General features: G+C 39.4%; 1 protein-coding gene across 11 annotated transcripts in view; it reads right to left on the reverse strand.

The window, feature by feature from the left end:
• The window catches only part of tcf7 (transcription factor 7), a 219,882-nt gene that overhangs the window by 16,215 nt on the left and 185,392 nt on the right, over positions 1-18,275 (reverse strand). For 4 of the 11 annotated variants that reach the window (XM_060837276.1, XM_060837274.1, XM_060837278.1 and 1 more), the window contains 5 exons: positions 14,124-14,286; positions 10,929-11,036; positions 10,722-10,784; positions 4,288-4,336; positions 85-157 (listed from right to left, as the gene is read on the reverse strand). In XM_060837276.1, coding sequence (XP_060693259.1) covers positions 85-157; positions 4,288-4,336; positions 10,722-10,784; positions 10,929-11,036; positions 14,124-14,286 — 456 coding nt within the window. The remainder of the gene's footprint in view (positions 1-84; positions 158-4,287; positions 4,337-10,721; positions 10,785-10,928; positions 11,037-14,123; positions 14,287-18,275) is intronic. The other 7 variants (XM_060837280.1, XM_060837281.1, XM_060837283.1 and 4 more) reach the window with 3 other exon arrangements.

Genomic DNA, 18,275 nt, shown 5'->3' on the forward strand with positions numbered 1-18,275 from the left:
ATCTGCAGGTCCTGCAAATCTGAAAGTAGAGGCACCTGGCAAGAAGAATGGCTAAAGCAGAGTGTTAGGCAACAAAATACACACCTGCAAGGGCCGCACCAGTCTGTCCGTTGGTCAAGGCCAAAGCGTGCCCGGCATTTCTTAGGAGAGCTTGGATCTGAACAAATAAAACAAAAAGAAACAAAAAAAAAGCAGAACATGTGGCAAGGATGGGCAAGGAAGGCATGAAAAAATGATAGAAAAAAAAGCAAAGAAAAGCAATAGATGTTATAGCAACTGTTACAATAATTGAACAAAGTTATTTGACACAACAGAGTCAATTTGGAGGTTGTTTTAGTAAGGCAAACATTTTACTTATTAAGCAGAGTGCATGTGCTTTTTACTACATATAAAGATGCTGAATTAAACAAACACAAAAGATGTTATGAAATTAATATTAAAAAAAAGAGGAAAGCAAAAAACCTCCATGTTTGCAGAGAGGATGCTACAGTATTCAGATAAAGCAGAGTTTTGCTAGAATGAAGGAAATCACACAAAGCTGACCACCTCCTGAATGTCATGAGAAATTGTTAAATCGATATGTGTCTTGGTGTTTCAGTGTGTAAATGTCTGGCAGGCACTGACTCATACAACGTAGGAATATCTCAGATTTGATAGCTAGCCTGCCAATCTTGGGCAGGAAGAGTGGTACAACTTGTAGGGCAGTGAATGAAAGGAATAAACTTGGCCGCACTGTCTAGATTAATTGCTTCTCAGAAAATAAATAGATTTGAACATCAGACAGGGAGTGGTCAGACTGAGACACACATGTTTGCATGATCAGAAACAAAGTAGGTTAACATAAAGACCTGCCACTTGAGTGAGATGTCATGTAATGTCATTTTTTGACAAAAGGGCAAAATTGGAATGAAGAAGTAATGCTAACAAAATTGAGTTCTATTTCTTGTAGATGGATTCTTCCAGAAAAAAAAGGAATGTCTTTCATTATTCAAAATGTGAATGTAGCCCACTGATAATATTAACACTTTGCCAATCCTTCTAACACCCATGACATTCTGATTTCTCATTAATTCTATTAGTGGTTGATAAAATCATAAGTAAGCAGAAGAGTAGGCCATTCGACTCTGTTAACCTGCTTCACCATTCAACAACGTCAAGTCTGATTTGACTGTGTCCTTAAATCCACTTTCCTGCCTGCTCTTTATAACAACACTCCCTCGTCATTAAAAGAATTGTCTGACTCAGCCTTGAATATACTCGATGACTAGCCTCCACTGTGGAAAAGAATTTCCAAAGACTAATGATTGTCTGAGAGAAAAATAATCCTCTTCACCTTAAATGGGTGACCCTTATTTTTAAGGTATTCCCTGAAACCCATTCAAAATGGGCTGCAGAATTGTCTGTTGTATACTTGGAAGAACAGTGACAGTGTTTTTAAAATCTTCCTGTACACCTTTTCTTTTCCTATTTTATCGTAATTATATGTATTTCAGACTACATGGCCACCTTGTTAGGATTTTTCATGTTTTAAACTATCTGAAGGAAAGAACAGCTTGCGCATGCAGTTCATTCTAACTGGAAAAATTGCACATGCAGCCTAATTTTATAAATGGAAATGTTTAGTAAGACTAAAAACAAAATAAAATAGCAATATGAGCCAAACCACAAATACCAAAGAAGCCGAGCAACAACCTTGCTTCTTTTTGAAGTGTCATTTTCTATATTCATCAAATCCTGGCCATCAAAGTTCGATCAATGATTTCGGAGAACTGGGTAATATTATCTTAAAAGGCCGAAGTAAATGTGTGAATGATGCTTGCTTTTTATTGATGAGAGTATTTTCATCATGAAGACCTTCCTTCATTTTTGGAGAGAGGCTTAACAGCAGGATTGATTTTTCTTTCTAACAGTGTGTATTTGCTATTATTTGTTCCTGTTCTGTCCATTTTCTGTGGACTTGCCTATGTGTGTACATTTGTGCTTTAGTGACCCTTTAGCTGAAAATATTCTTGTTCATGAATCCATGGGGATATATTCATTTCAAAAAGTAGGTGTCCTTGGATTGCTGAAGCTATGTGCCTCATTTTTGTGTTTCATGTTGAAACTAACTCTGCTCTGCTGGGTTCCTGACCCTTGGGAAATCCAGCTGCCACAGGGAGAGAAAGTTCGTTGGATCAAGGAGGTAGCACCTTTTCCTTACCACTTGATATAGCATACCTGCATCATAAAACACTTATGATCTGAACCTACATCGCACCTAACCTTCTGAATCTGCTCCTGGAACCTTACTGAGGAGTCTGACTCACAATCTCCATTAGGTCTCTCACCTTCCCTCTTCCATCCCATGTGGACAGAAACCTCCCACTATCCCCCATCAATCCGAGCTCTGATTTATCTGGTCCTGTATTTCTCACCTGACTGGGAGCTATGGCTGAAATCCAGCTCACAAACCCATCAGTGATATCACATGCGAGGGTGAAGGGGAGCTGCAATGTCTGAGTTTCCTACACCCTACCGGGGGTCTCCCTTTCATCTGCTAACACCCACCCTAACTGACTGTGTTGGATCAAAGGTTAAAGTCCTCTTTCCACACATAGAACACAGAACTTAAAACATTACAGCGCAATACAGGTCCTTCCGCCCTCGATGTTGCACTGACTTGTGAAGCCAATCTGAAGCCCATCTAACCTACACTATTCCATTCTCATCCATATGTTTATCCAAGTACCATTTAAATGCCCTTAACGCTGGTGAGCCTACCACTGCTTCTTTGTGCGTATTGCATGGTTGAATGTTTGCATTTTGTGTTGTGCCTGTTTGTTTGTGTGGGACTGTTCATCCTGTGTTTGCCTGTGCTAGGTTTAACATTGTGAGAAATGTCAGCACCACAGGTGCTTTTTGAAGCTTTCTTCTTTCATTTTAGAGGCAGAGTCTCTTTTTCAATTTTGGTTTTCTGTCTGAAAAGTTTGTTTAAAGGTACATTGTAATACTTTTACTGTTCTTGAAAGAACCCACAGGATTTCTGAACAAGCTCTGCTTATAATTTTCAGAAGATTACTCCCACCACGCCCCTCACTGATCAACAAATAAAACCGTTTGCAAATGGCTTCCTCTCAAGTTACATATACCAAATAAATCTAAAATATTCTAAAACAGGGAATTATAGAAGACAGTCAAATTTAGTCCCTTGGGTATATAGTAATCAAATACAAAGACACTGAATATTTCTGTGTCAAAGCACAACTTAAGTGAACATTCATGATGAGCCCTTTTGTCAAAGATGCACCACCGAAAAACTTAAATCATCTTGAAATGTTTTATCATGATGGAGATGACACACAGCCCTTCTGGCTTATTTGCATTTTCAAACAGGAAGAAAAGTTATCCAGATATTTATGGGGCTGGGGGAGTCAGATTTTCACTTTTCCTTGGATGGAACGTAGAATGAAAATTAAGTGGTAAAGACTGTACAGCTGCAATTCAGCTCAGCTGAATCCCCTTCCATTTTTGAAAGGTGAGCTTCAATAAGATGTGAAATCCTCTTCATTCAGGTTTCTCTCTGTGCTCCATCCAGATGACACTTTACATCAGGCATAAGGACATAAATTAACCCTCTGCCTCCTTCAAAAGCACAGAATGCCCTAGTAAAAGTTCTGTAATAAATCAATGCAGGGGTTGATGCTACAACATAGTGATAATCAATTCTCTTTCTAACTCTCAGATCCGAGCAGCCACTGTCCTTTGACACAGCGACATATGCATCTTTCAACTCTTGCTAGAATGATCACAAGAAGTTAAAACCTTAAAATTAAGCTTCCTATGTAAACCATGTAATAATTATCTTACAAAGAACCCAAACACTTCAGAGCTTATTTCAAGTCTGTCACATTTTTATGGGTTCAAAATATAGGCAAATAGTTCAAATGAACTTCAATGATTTATAATTTCAGAATATACTTGCCCTTCTTTAGCACTGGATGGACTCGTAGAGAACTCCTATTTGCTGCATGTTACTGCAAATGCATTTTACGTCTACTGTAGTGTAGTTATGGTATGCATTAGCAAATTGGTCTGAAATTCGACAGGCTGCTATTTTAATGAAGGCCTTAAACATTAGTGAAATGGTTGACTTGTTTGATAAAATGAAAGTTTAAGAAATATCCTTAATACAATAGCTTGGTAATACTGCATTCTGTGATTCATCCCATGATTTCATGTTGCAGTTGAATGAGATGCACAGTCATAGGTGAACAACAAACACAAGTTATGACATGAAAATCTCCATACCTGGATCAGAGTCTTGCTGTTTTTCTCTTTTCCTTCTTTTCTTTTTACCCTACAATAAATAATTTCCAACATAATCAAGTCTATTTATCGAAGACACGAGAAACTAAACATTTCTAGTCTTTTGGGCATTCTTAAAAACTGCTTATTGTTTTTATTAATGGCAAGGCTCTCATTTTGTAGGAGTACTCCAGAACATCAAGGAAAGCTTATACTTTCCTGACCTGGATTCGAATCTTCCTGAACTGTCCACTCTGCAGCCTTGAGATTCTCCCTAGGAAAGCTTACGATAGATTCAGTAATATACCTGTTACTCTATCTAGCTTAGATTAGATTACTTACAGTGTGGAAACAGGCCCTTCGTCCCAACAAGCCCACACCGACCCGCCGAAGAGCAACCCATTCCCCTACATTTCCCCCTTCACCTAACACTACAGGCAATTTAGCGTGGCCAATTCACCTAACTGCACATTTTAGGACTGTGGGAGGAAACCAGAGCACCTGGAAGAAACCCATGCAGACACGGGGAGAATGTGCAAACTCCACACAGTCAGTCGCCTGAGGCGGAGCTTATATGTTATGAAGCAAAATGAGGGACCATATACTAAAGAATAACAACATTAATTTTAAAACATTGATGTGAGTATTCAAAGAGAACAAACAAAATAAAAATGATCCTTTATTTTACGTAAAACATATTTATTCATCAAAACATTAAGGAAAATTAAGCATTGAAATATGGTTAGTCCGTAGATGTACATAAGGGAGTTCTGGACAGCAAAAGGCTTCCTCTAAAAAAGGAAGGGAAGATGAAAGGTCGTATCATCCATGGCACTCTTGTACAGCTCTTAACTTCCAACTGAAATGGTACAATCTTATGAACTGCCTGCCCCTCTCTCAGACAGAAATGGTGCAGTTGACGGGGAGAGGAACTTTAATATAATGTTGAAAGAAGCAAAATATGTTTTTTTAAAGAAAAGCTGACTGTGCAAGTGAGGAATATATATACACAATTTGGTCTTTTGGCATTTCTAGCTAACCTTTGAAATTATAACATGAGCTCTTTGTGGTTTCTCCGAAGGCGGAACATTTCGTCACTATAGTGTGCTTTGTTAGTGTGGGACCCACTGTACTTCCTTTCTGATGTAAGGACCAGGAAACATAACCTAGATTCCAGTTTCGCACTCAGGTCTCACCAGAAGCCAGGAGCATCAGCACAAAGAAAAGTCTAGGAACGAAACATCAGAAGCCTGAAAAAATTTGCGAAGGCAATACAATAATTCCCATTAGCTAGTAGGATGGAAGGGGAAGGAGGCAGGCTACTTGCCAGTTTCCATTTAAAAAGAACAAACAGATGCAAGTGTTTGATCTTTATTCAATCAGACCATTCCTTCTAAATAAAATGTGGTGCTTTACAGTACATAGAAATGTCTGTGAATTCAAACTAAAAGCTGTTAACTTACAAGTCCCCATTTTCTGATATTATATTTTTAGAAAAGATCAACATTGAAGATGACTTTTTTTATGACTGAACAGAAAATTTAGTTAGTTTCCTGTATCAGATTTCCTATCAGTGGATTATGATTACAGAATTAAGCTTTCTGCTTTTTGGAATGTATTTACTCCCATGGATGTGTATGTGTTGGAATTTAGCACTAGCCGTGTCTATTTGGAGACACATAAAAAATTGGGTTAGTGGGTGCTGATTTTGAGACTGGGAAACTAAAAGTTTAATTCCAGATTGGACATTCATGTGTGGTAAAGAAGCTTTCCCACTGTGGTTTACGACATTGTCTAGACTTCCTAAGAGATAGTCTATTGCAACTGATTTTAGGCATTGCTTATTCCAAATTTTTAAATTTGGTTTTCCTTGCTAAAATTTACCCTTCTGCGCCTTTATGTTCTGAACTCATTACATCTTTCATTGTCTATATCTCTATCGGATCCTAATCATGTATCTGTCAGTCATGTGTCTACCATGATGTCAGGCTAGTAAAGTAGAATGGACCATGGGCTCAATCTTGTCCATATCAACTGTCTGCACATGTGTACATACATACATCTACGCTCACATGCATAACAAATACCTACACATGCATACACCTTCAACAGGGATCAGTGGATGCAATCTGGAGTGGGTGAACAAACTGATTTTCTCCTCCTATCTTGGAAGTGTGACTGACATTCTGACTGTATCAGTTAGTTCAACAGAGATATAGGGATCAAGTATTCTATCTTACATACTGTTTTTGTGGTATTCCTTTTAGTAAGAGCTGTGATGTGTAGTACTGTCAACATGCTCAATGTTCCTGGTACAGATTGCCTTTAAAATGTTTTGAACAAATTTAGTAAAATTTGTGATTGCCTGATAGTTATTGAAGGCTATTTATGGTGCCACATAAAGGGCTATTGTGCAAATGGAAAATCATATTATAGGAGGTGACATATTGGCCTGAATAGAAGCTGGTTGGCAGAAAAGAAACAGCATGCATAAATGGGTCTTTTTCAGATTGGCAGAATGTAACAAGTGGAGTCCGACAGTGTCTGAGCCAAATTCTCAACTTTTTTATGAATTATTTCAATGACTTAGATGAGGGGAACGAAGACATGGTAGCTAAATTTGCAGATGACACAAAGATAGGTAGGAAAGTACATTGAGTAGATAATATAACAAGGTTGTCGACCCACGTAGATAGGTCCAGTGCAGAAATCTGCCAGATGGAGTATAAAGTAGGAAAACGTGAATTTGTTGACTTTGTCAGAAGAATTAAAATAATTACTTAAACATTATTACGTATCATTTAAATAGAGACTAATTGCAGAATTATGAGGTGCAGATGGATCTACATGTTCTAGTGTATGTATCATAATAAGTTAGTATGTAAGTACAGCATGTGATTAAGAAGGTTCAACAATGTTAGGACTTGGGGCACCTTCTCCCATGCCCTTACCTCAACCCCCACACACCAGGCTTTGTTATCACATGGTCTGCTCTTACACATGACCAATTGTTAGCCACGAATAGTCATTAGCAGCCATTCATTCTCTTAGGCTGACCATTATCCACTTTTTTGTCTGTCCAACTGCTCTTCTCTCTGTTTGGCTCTATCTCCACTCATTATCCCCTCCCTCAACCTAAAAAGCAACTTTTTTCTAGCAACCATCAGTTCTGAAGAAGGGTCACTGGACCCAAAATGTTAGATCTGATTCCTTTTCACAGATGTTGCCAGACCTGCTGAGATTTTCCAGCAATTTCTGTTTTGTTTCTGATTTCCAGAATCAACAGTTCTGATAGAGGCATACAGCATTGAAACAGACCCTTTCACCCAACTAGTCCATCCCAACCACATTCCCAAACTAAACTAGTCCCACTTCCCTGGGTTTAGCCTGTATCACTCCAAAGATTTCCGATTCACGTACTTGTCTTTTAAATATTGTTACTAGATCTGCATCCACCACTTGCTCAGGTAGTTCATTCCACACAAGAACAGTGTGGCAGGGATGGCATGGTGGCTCAGTGGTTAGCACTGCTGCCTCACAGTGTCAGGGAGCCCCGGGGTGTGATTCCCGCCTCAGGTGACTATCTGCGTGGAGTTTGCACATTCTCCCCGTGTCTGTGCGGGTTTTGTCCGGGTGCTCAGGTTGCCCCCCACAATCCAAAGATGTACAGGTCAGGTGAATTGGCCATGCTAAATTGCCCATAGTGTTAGGTGCATTAGTCAGGGGTAAATTTAGGGTAGGGGAATGGGTCTGGGTGGGTTACTCTTCAGAGGGTTGGTGTGGACTTATTGTGCCAAATGACCTGTTTCCATACTGTAGGGAATTGAATCAAATCTATAAACCACTCCGTATAAATAAAGTTGTCCTTTTTAAAGCTTCTCCTCTCACCTTAGAAATATGTACCCTAGTTTTGAATTTCCCCCAATCCGAGGGTAAACACCCTTACTATTTACCTGATCTATGCCTCTCGTGATTTTATAAAGTTCTTTAAGGTCTCCAGTGAAAAATAATGTCCCAGCCCATCCAGCCTATTTTTATAACTCAAACCCTCCAATCCTAGAACTGTACACAGTACCCTAGTACAGGCCTCACCTTTGCACAACCTCCACATGACACCCCAATATCTAGACTCAAAGGTCTGAGCAATGACGACAAGTGCACTGAATGCTTTCTTAACCACCCTGTCAACCTGTTACACAATTTTAAAGAATTATGTAAGTGAATCTCTAGGTCTCACAGTTCTACAACACTACCTTGGCTCTACAATTAATTATATAAGTCCTGCCCCTGTTTGTTTTACAAAAATGCAATTTCTTGCATTTATCCAAATTAACTCCATCCTATGACTCTTCAGCACATTGATCCAAATGATCAGGATCTTCGAGTTTTTGATTAAGAAGGCTGTTGGGATGCTATCCTTACTATAAAAGGAATTGAACATAAAAGTAAAGATATTATGCTTCAGCTGTACAAAGCATTGGTTAGATCACATCTCAAATATAGTATTGTGTGCAGTTTAGGTCTCTGTCCTTAAGGGAAGGTGTAAATACACTGAAGGTGGTTCATAGTAGGTTTCCTTTGATACTTGGAATGATTGAGATTTGATTGAAGTTATAAGATTCTCAATGGTTTTGAAAAAGTAGAGAAAGGACGTTTCCTTTTGTGGGTAAGTCCAGAACTATTGTTTAAAAGTTAGAATGTGCATTTTTAAGACAGAGATTTTTTTTGTTCTCTGAGAGGACTGTGTGACTTTGGAAGGCTGAAGAAGCAGAAACCATGAATATTTTTAAGATAGTGGCAGACAGGTCCTTGCTAGTCACTGGGGAATCAAAGATGATTGAGGGTAAATGGGAATGTGGCATTCAGAACACAAATTGATCATCCATAATCTTACTGAACAGTGCGGCAGACATGATGGGCCAATTGGCCTATTTCAGCAAACAATTTGCAAATTGGTGTGAAATGAAACGGAATTGAGAGGTTTAGATGGTATCATATACTATGAGAAATGCTTAAAATTTACTGTAATGTTTACTGCAGTCTCTGTGCTTATTTAACGCTGTGGGGTGGCACAATGGCTCAGTGGTTAGCACTGCTACTTCACGGTGCCAGGGACCTGGATTCGATTCCAGCCTATGGCAACTGTTTGCGTGAAGTTTGCACATTCCCCCGTGTCTGCTTGGGTTTCCTCTGGATGCTCCAGTTTCCTCTCACAGTTCAAAGATGTGCAGGTTAGGTGAATTGGCCATGCTAAATTGCCCATAGTGTTCTGGGATGTGTAGGTTAGGTGCATTAGTTGGGGGTAAAGGTCGGGGAATGGATTTGGGTGGGATACTCTTTGGTGGGTTGGTGTGGACTTGTTCGGCTGAAGGACCTGTTTCCACACTGTAGGCATTCTACACATTTAGGTCAAATGTGAATGGAGAAAACATCATTGGAATTACAAGTAATCCTGCCTACTTCCAGTCAGTGACATGCTAAAGTAATGACCTTCTTACACCATAGTTCGTCTGAAAGCTGTTAGATATCTTCATGCAATATAATGACTCATTATTTACTCCTGTAATTCTTTCCAATAACCCTTTTCAGGTTTTCATATTGCATTCCTTTTACCCTGCCATTCCCAATCATATTTTGGCTTCACTTTGCAAGACATAAGATCAATACAGGTGACTTGTTACTTGATCTTTAAAATACTGACAAACCTCCCTGAGAAAATACCACAAAACCTCTGGGTTTGACTGCATTCTACAATAATCAAAGATATGGATCAGAATGCCCCAGACTGGATCTCTGGTCATTGCTGACTTCAATTGAGCCATTAAAAGGTGTTTTTACTGAGCTAAGTATACCTTGCTAAAGAAGGGGAATATTAGCCGGAGTTTCTGCTGCTGAACATTGTTTAATGACTTGGGTGGGAAATTCACATGGGTGCGCACTGGGTGAAAAATGAATTTGACTTAGATGCCCTTTTCAATCAAATACTTTGCCAAAACCCCCTATCTAATTCCACTCATGAAGACTGGCTTCATGACTGAGGAATACAGGCATCTCTGGGAACTATGTTGTAGGTTGTAGGCAAGAGAGGGGCAGAAAAGTATACTGATTACAGAAAATCCTACAAATTATAATTTTGTGAGGAAGGAACAATGCAGTACACAGAAGTTGTCAAACAAAATGTGCCCTGAATTTCTAGAATGCAGAGCCAGCTAACAATCTACAGCCAGTCACCAATATGAATACTGTGCCTGCTGGTAAGGTTGGTACAAGTAGCATCAGTGCCTTAAAAGATAGGAGATAAAATACCAGCCAATTTCACGCTTTTAGTTGTTAGATGGTTGACTTTGGTTAGAAAGTGTATATGGGTGAAGAGAGGATCAAGCTTAGAAATGATGTCCTCTCCATGGTTAAATAACCTGCTGAACTTGCTGACTTGCCTCACGTGAAGAATAGCCACTTGGTAAGGCACTGAGGGCTCCCGACACCCGTGGGGTCACCACCTTCAGAGGAGGAGAAAAGGGGGAGAAAATTGGGGAAAATGTAGATGGTGCTATTCCAGAAAATTCCACTGTCCAGTCTGATTAGAATCAGCTGCTTTCTACTATTAATTATTAATAATAATTGGTTTATAAAAGTCAACTTACGTAGTTATCCCTGGCAGACCAGCCTGGATAAAGTTGCATGTGTAGTTGTCGTTCTTTCCTTGCCAATTCATAGTACTTTGCCTGTTCTTCACGGGAGAGAGCATGCCACTGTACAAATAAAAATAAAACCAAGTAGGATTTAGAAAACTGTCTTATTTTCACTGAAGGGCCATTATCCCATTTATAAATTATTTCCCCTGGTGCGAAGATGGAAGTTGCATTGTGGAAGGCATTCTTGCCCCCTCCTTATCCCCTTGACCTATCACAAGTAGCATTCAGATCCCAGAAGTTTTAGCTATTCAAGGAAAATGAGCTGTCTTCAAAGGCCATCAGAAATAACATGCCCATTCACTACAATCATTCCACGGATAATGTAATGATGCCTGAGATGAATCACATTAATACTGAATCAGATACAGCCAGGCTCCTATAAATCTCATGCAGGAAAGTGAATACTGCTGTAGCCCCAGAGGAAGAGAGGCTGCTCTTTCTCAAAGAGAAACAACTGGTGGTTAGTTTAATTTGAGGGTCACCATGCCTCAATGTGAAAGGTGAGGCTGAAAAGGCGGAATCTTCATGGTGACCTCAGTCAGTGCAGGAACTGAACCCATGCTGTGGGTGTCACTCTGCATTGTAAGCCAGCCATCCAGCTCTCAAGTAGGCATGTGGAACACAATACACAATTTATCTCTTCACTTAGTACTTTCTGAATCCTGAAACCACAGGCACTTATGAATTCTCTGTTCTGAAATCTGTTCGGATGAGGTTTGCAGGAAGAATCTAAAAACGTAACCAGTTTGACACATTTGTGACTCCAGCAAGAATACTCCTAATGGTTTAGTATATAATGGTTACATGTGAGATTGAGCGATGGAGACCAGGAAGGTTCTACTTTCATCACTGGTTTGAGCTGATCTCAATGAAAGGTGCTACACGAGCTTCTCTCTATTTGCATTTTTTGCTCCTCATAATGAAACATTGATTCTTGTTGAACTGAAAAGCTGATCTCTTATCTAAAGATGATGTAACCAAGTGGCAGCTGAGAAGATTGGTTACAACCAGAGAGGTAAAAATGAAATGTATGAGGGCAGCCTCATTGAACCAGACAATGAAAAAGGCACCGTGGTCAACATCAAAGATTACACAACGATGGACGAAGGATGCTTCATCACAACCTAAGAAACACCAAAGGTAACCTGTGAATTTGGTTTGGGTCATTGCAGTGTTGTGGTGTGATAGAAGCTAAATGTTAATAGTACTTCTAATAAAAGGAATGCATAGAGGAGTGATCAGACAAAAATACTGGCACAACAAGGAAGGAGACAATAGAAAAAGCAACAGAAAGAAGCAAGGGGAGGTGTACAGCAATTTTGAGCTCTAAGAACAAAAGATCATGGTGAGTTTGTAGATAAGAAGGGAGTTACCATGGTAATAGACTTGATGTTGCTGCCTCAAGCATGTTCGCAGAGAGGAAGATGGTCGCAGATCAAAAGATTTTCTTTATGGGGTGAGGTAGCTAGAGCTAGGAAACCAATAGGACAGTCTAAAGTTCTCCTTAAAGGATGCTCACAAGCATATGACAAGAAGCCCCTAAATTTCAATTTTCACACTTGGACACTAGCTGATGACAGAAATTATGACATCACTTGTGGACCAAAGTACACCTTCATTCTGATCAGTGGCTACTGTGGTTTGCTTACAGATACCAACACTGGAAACATTAACCAACAGAAAAACCTAACCTGATCACCATCTCATCTACGACACTTGTTACAGAACGTGTTTCTAATAATTGGTCTCATCATCCATTAGTAAAGGTTCATTCTAAAGCTGCCCCATCTTCAAAGGATTTGATTTGCTTTAGGTACATGTCTTACATGGAGGAAAGGATGCCATTGACAGAGACAGGTGAGCCAATGCCATGAATGGAATTAAATCCAAAAAAAAAGCAGAAACCTGGTTAGAAAGATATAAACAAAAACAGAAATTGTTGGAGAAATTCTGCAGGTCTGGCAGCACCTGTGGGAAGAAAGCAGTTAATGTTTAGAGCCCTGTGACTCTTCATCAGAATGGTTCATCAAAACAGGAAGGCTCCAATGATGGAGGATACAGTTTCTAAGAAGAGGACAAGATATAATGACACCTTACACAGAGGCTAGGAAGGGGAATTAAACGGTTAATAGTTTAGTGGGATTGAAGTCAAAGGAGCAAGTGGCCTGTCTCATTGGTAAAATGAGATTAGAGTGAGAAGAAAAAAGTGAAAGAATCTGATTCCGGGCCGTGTCAGGTTGGAGTCCCACAAGGGATTAGCTGGACAAGTTGGACAAGCAGAAAGGAGTAAATAAGCTCAGAGGTAGTTGAATATCCTCAGCCCTTGGCCTCAATTATAACTGTCTCATCTGGTAGAAACTGGATTATTGAATTGTGAGGCAGGGATATTTGAAATAACACAAGTCTCCTCTCCAACTGAGATCCTGTGGTTTTCTTATCTGCCCCTGAGACTAAACTGGGCCTTTGAACAGGTCAAAAGGAATGAAGGTCATCAGGATCTAATCTGAACTTTTGCCCACCTCTGATCCATGTTTGCAGTCTTCCTCCTCCTCATCTGATCTTTCCATATAATTCCCTGATGAGGCCTCCTACAACCAGATGTCCACTACCACCCAATGATCACTAGTTGATCTGACTGGATATTGGCCTTCACTAGCTTGGCTTTGCTGAGTTCACTGCCTTCTACTGGATTCCTCCCATTATCACTGACCCCCACTCCTGTGAAATCAGTATCAAACACATGATGGAAATTTTCACTATTGTTGGAAATGAAGGGGAGAGGGTTTTAAGGAGCTAATTGGTAGTAGTGAATCAAGATAGGGACTACCTTTGAATTATCTTTAACTCATGCAATCTATTGACAAATGCCTAAAAGGTTGTGTATCAGAACCATAAATCCTTTGCATAGAGGAAGCAAAAATAAGAAAATGTGCAACTGGCATCTTATGAGCCCTGAATATACCAAAACCACAAAACTCAATTGTCCATGTTCAATCTAGATGAAGGGTGGCATCTGATCGCGAGACTTATGGACTGTTGGCATCCTGGAGGTGTAGTTGCATGAGCTATTCTCTTCAAGTGAGAAATGATAAGGATCAAATATTCATTTATTTAAAGCTGACAGTGATAAATATTCTTACTTACTCTTCTACCCAAGATTTGGTTGATGGCTGCACTCTCCTTCAGAGTGCACTCAGCTACAACTTTCGCCCTCATTTCTTTCATGTAAAGCATAAATGCATTGAGGGGTTTTTTGATAGTAGGCTTTTTACTTTCTTTTTCCCTTTTTGGTTCAGGATTAGGTTTCCTAAAATACAAAAAAAAACATTACTTAAGAATAAATTGTAATAACTAAATATCAACATTATTTGATTGTAGGCACAGGGTAATGAGATGGAACAAAAGATTGTTCTTTCATTTCTGAGAAATTGAGATTGAATCAATCCTAGATGGACAGGATTAAAATTTCCCTTTCTAACTCTCACTTCTTGTTTGAGTATCTGAAGTGAAATGAGTTTAGTGTATAGGCTCAACTTAAAGGTTTTGGACAATTCATCAGAGCCACAAAAGTGCTTCACATTCATTATGACTGACCTTGTAAACTCATTCTGAGAAGCCTCAAGAATAAGAACATAAGAATTAATAGGCCTATTTGGATAATTGTGAATCTACTAAGTCAACAAGTGCCACAGGAGATGCTTGACTATCAGGGATGCTTGCACTGATATGTTGATACTAAATTCTTCCAAAACTAGATCTACGGAAAATCCTTTCAAAACTGTAGTGAGACTCTGCATCATTCCTAAGTGATTTAAGAAGTGTTTTACAAGAGGATGTATTTCTATGTCCATCCACTATAGAGCTGTCATTCTGTATGAAATTAGGCAATCGTTTGTAATTTTTACAGGCTAGGCTAGAATATGCAAAAAGCCAGGAGAAACCATTGAATTTCCCATTGTGACCCTATGAAAGGTCAGGCATGTATTCAAACCTGGGCCATATTAGCATTCCAACACCAACTTTCTACTTGACTTATTGCTGTCAAGCAAAGATCAGGTGTACCAGATAACCTGGATATGTCATGACATTTTGGCAGGTTGGGAGAGCATGGCGTGGCAGAGATTGCGATATGTCCTATGACATCCAGAAGAGAGATTGATGGAGCTCTCCTGGCCAATAAGCAGTTAAAATTGCTGAGTGATAGGATCCTGGAACCTACCCAAAACCATCCAGGAGAAAGTGGCCCACTTGGTCACCACTAATGAATATTGGTAGCAGTGTGTACCATATACAAGATGTAGCAACTTGTTAAATCTCTCTTGACAGCATTTTCAATACCCTGGGCCTAGAATGACAAAGAGAGCAGATGCATGGGAACTCCATCACTTGTAAGTTTCCCTTCAAGACACACACTATTCTGAATTGAAATTTAACCACCAATTCTTTATTGACATTGGGTCAAAATCCTGGAACTCTTTCCTAACAGCACTAAGGGTGAACCAACAATTGTGGACTACAGCAGTTCAACATGATGGCACATCAACATCTTCTGCAGAGAAATTACGAGTGGGTAACAAATGCTAGTCTTACTAGGAAAATCAATAAGTGCATAAAAGAAGCTGGTCAGGAGAAACCTTTACTGTCTGGCATCAGAATTGTTGTGATCAAGTACTGGTGTGGGAAAAGGGACTGATCAAGTTTCAATCCCACTGGTTTCCACAAGGCAGGACAAGTTAACCATGCCCCACCTCCATTTTGAAGTAAAATGAAACTATTCTTCAGCGAGAAACATCTGAGGCAGGTTTTTGGGAGAAAATCTTTTACTGAGACAAAATACCAAGGCTTTGTTCTAGGTTTCAACCAAATTCAAAGATAATAATGGAAAACAAGATGAGCTCAGAACATTGACTTGGATTGTCATTTTCTGTATAGTAAATTATTTTATCTTTCTGGATTTGATTCATATTGTGGATTATATGCTGGAGACATCATTCAGCATCATTACAAATGTGACATATAATGCTGATCACTATCTGGTTTAAGCTAAAAAGGATGATCTGACAATCTGATATTTATTACTCTTCAAACAAAACAAGAGAACATGGCAAACATCTCATGAAATCATCAATGAAATTGCTACATCATGTAGCAATTGAGGGTAATACTTATAATCAGCCCTTAGCAAGTAAAAGGAAACATGTTCTAGTTCATAAACTTGGTCAAATTATCAGAACCCCCATTCTAAGGGAAGCATTCATTGAAAGTTCTGGGTGAACGTTGAATGGTAACAATGGCATTATTGCATGATGATTGTTTCTGTTTATTTTTAAATAAATTGTTAAGCAGCACAATAAAAGTTTATGCCGGTGTTCCACGTGATACTGCCGCGGCCACGTGGAGAAAGGTTTTGTCCCACGAATGGCTCTCTCCCTAAACTATATCCCACCCAACACACTCTCCAAGGTGGCAAGTAAATAGTTCCCATAAATAGTGGAGAAGGTGGACTTTATACACAAGATGACAACTACCATTAAATGCAAATTAATACCCACATATTTAAAGATGGAGAATGTTAGCTTTTGTCGTTTAATTTCAGTTATAAAGCAATATTGTCTATTTAATATGTTGCATCTGTTAGTAACCTCTATCCCAAATAGGAGACTGATTCATACTGTGCCAAATATAAAATAGCTCTTTAATTATGTAATTTATAAGTAACAGTTGCTTCAGCATTCCATATAGCCAAAAGGATAATTATTTCCAGGTTCACACTTTCCTGTGACTCGAAACTAAATCAAAATCATCCTTATCTTCTGTCTGTCCTCATGAAACATACTAATACTGTGAATCAGATTTTTCTTGTACGTACATAACTTAAATATATAATTTCCTTAAGTATATAATTTAAAGCCTGAGACTCCCTCACACTGAAAATGTACAATGTTGGCCATAGATGTTCAGTCTGCTGAGCTCCCTTGATGCTCTGCTGAATAAAATTACCACCTATCACAACACCATACAAACCAGAAGGTCTCCCATTTAATTTATAGTTTGTGCTGACTTAGCTACTTTCAGCTCAACTGGCAGTGAGGGATGCTACAGCTATCCTCAATGGAGGGGGAGAATCAGATATGCGTCCCTTTTCCTTACTGCACTACAGTAACAAATACACATCAAAACTACATTATTGGTTGTAAAATGCTTTGAGATGCCCAACAACCAAGATAAGTGGATATAAATGCAAGTCTTTCATTCTCTTCCAGGAGCCTTGCTGGAAGTGTCCATCTGTGATCATTAAGTGACTAAAGGATGATAATATTGATTAGGCTTCTATGCTAGCGATGGTTTCTTGGCCAAGATGCTAGGCAGTTGCCATTACCTGTAGAACCAGGTCTCAGCATGTGGTCACCACTTGTAAGAGAGGAGCAACAAAACAAAAAAAAACATTCAGTCTGAGTCTAGTAGATCTAGTATTAGGAAACAGAGCCAAAGTAGCCAAAATAGTCTTCTCCACTATTTATTGGGTTGATTTTTGTCATTATTTTTTGGGTGGGAGACAGATTCAGTCCCCATAAAGTGAGATGACAACAGCATATAGATCTTGTTACATTGTTGAGCAATTTATAAAAAAAAACATCAATGTACTCATCAATGCAATAAAGTCATTTATTGAAATCTTACAGGAATCTGAGCAATGTGGCCTATGGTAGAATTACATGGGAAGTCTTGTGAGCTCTATCTCAATGTTGGGAGAACCTTGCACCATCTTTTGACAAGCAATATGGTGACATTCTTGCTAGGCAGTGTTGTTTCCAGTTTGGGGCATTATTGCTTGTTAATGCCTTGGTAATGACCCAACTTGCCTCATTAATATTCACCTTCCTATCTTACCAAACACACCAAGCTAGATGTCACCTTGATACAGAAAGCAGAGTGGGTAGCTGGCAACGTCAGCTCGATGCTTGCTCCACAGGATCTCCATCAGGCACCAACATCTCAGGGCATGCTCCATGGGCACTGGTCCACATCCAGTATGTGCCAAGCTCTAAGAACCCCCATGACGGATTTCTGAGTCATTACAAGAAGCTTCCGCACTTCAATGTTGTACCCTCTTGCTGCATTGGCAGCTATCATTGTAACGCACACCCAGTTCACGGAGTGGACCAAGCTGCATCACTGGCATCTTCACTCACTGTCACAGTATTCACTCACTCCTCACCTACCTGGATACTCACAGCATCTCTGTCTTGCCTTGCTTTCATGTGCTTTGCTCCCTCCGCCGGAGTTACCAGGCTC

Source organism: Hemiscyllium ocellatum, chromosome 16, assembly GCF_020745735.1.
Source record: "Hemiscyllium ocellatum isolate sHemOce1 chromosome 16, sHemOce1.pat.X.cur, whole genome shotgun sequence".
Classification (NCBI taxonomy): domain Eukaryota; kingdom Metazoa; phylum Chordata; class Chondrichthyes; order Orectolobiformes; family Hemiscylliidae; genus Hemiscyllium; species Hemiscyllium ocellatum.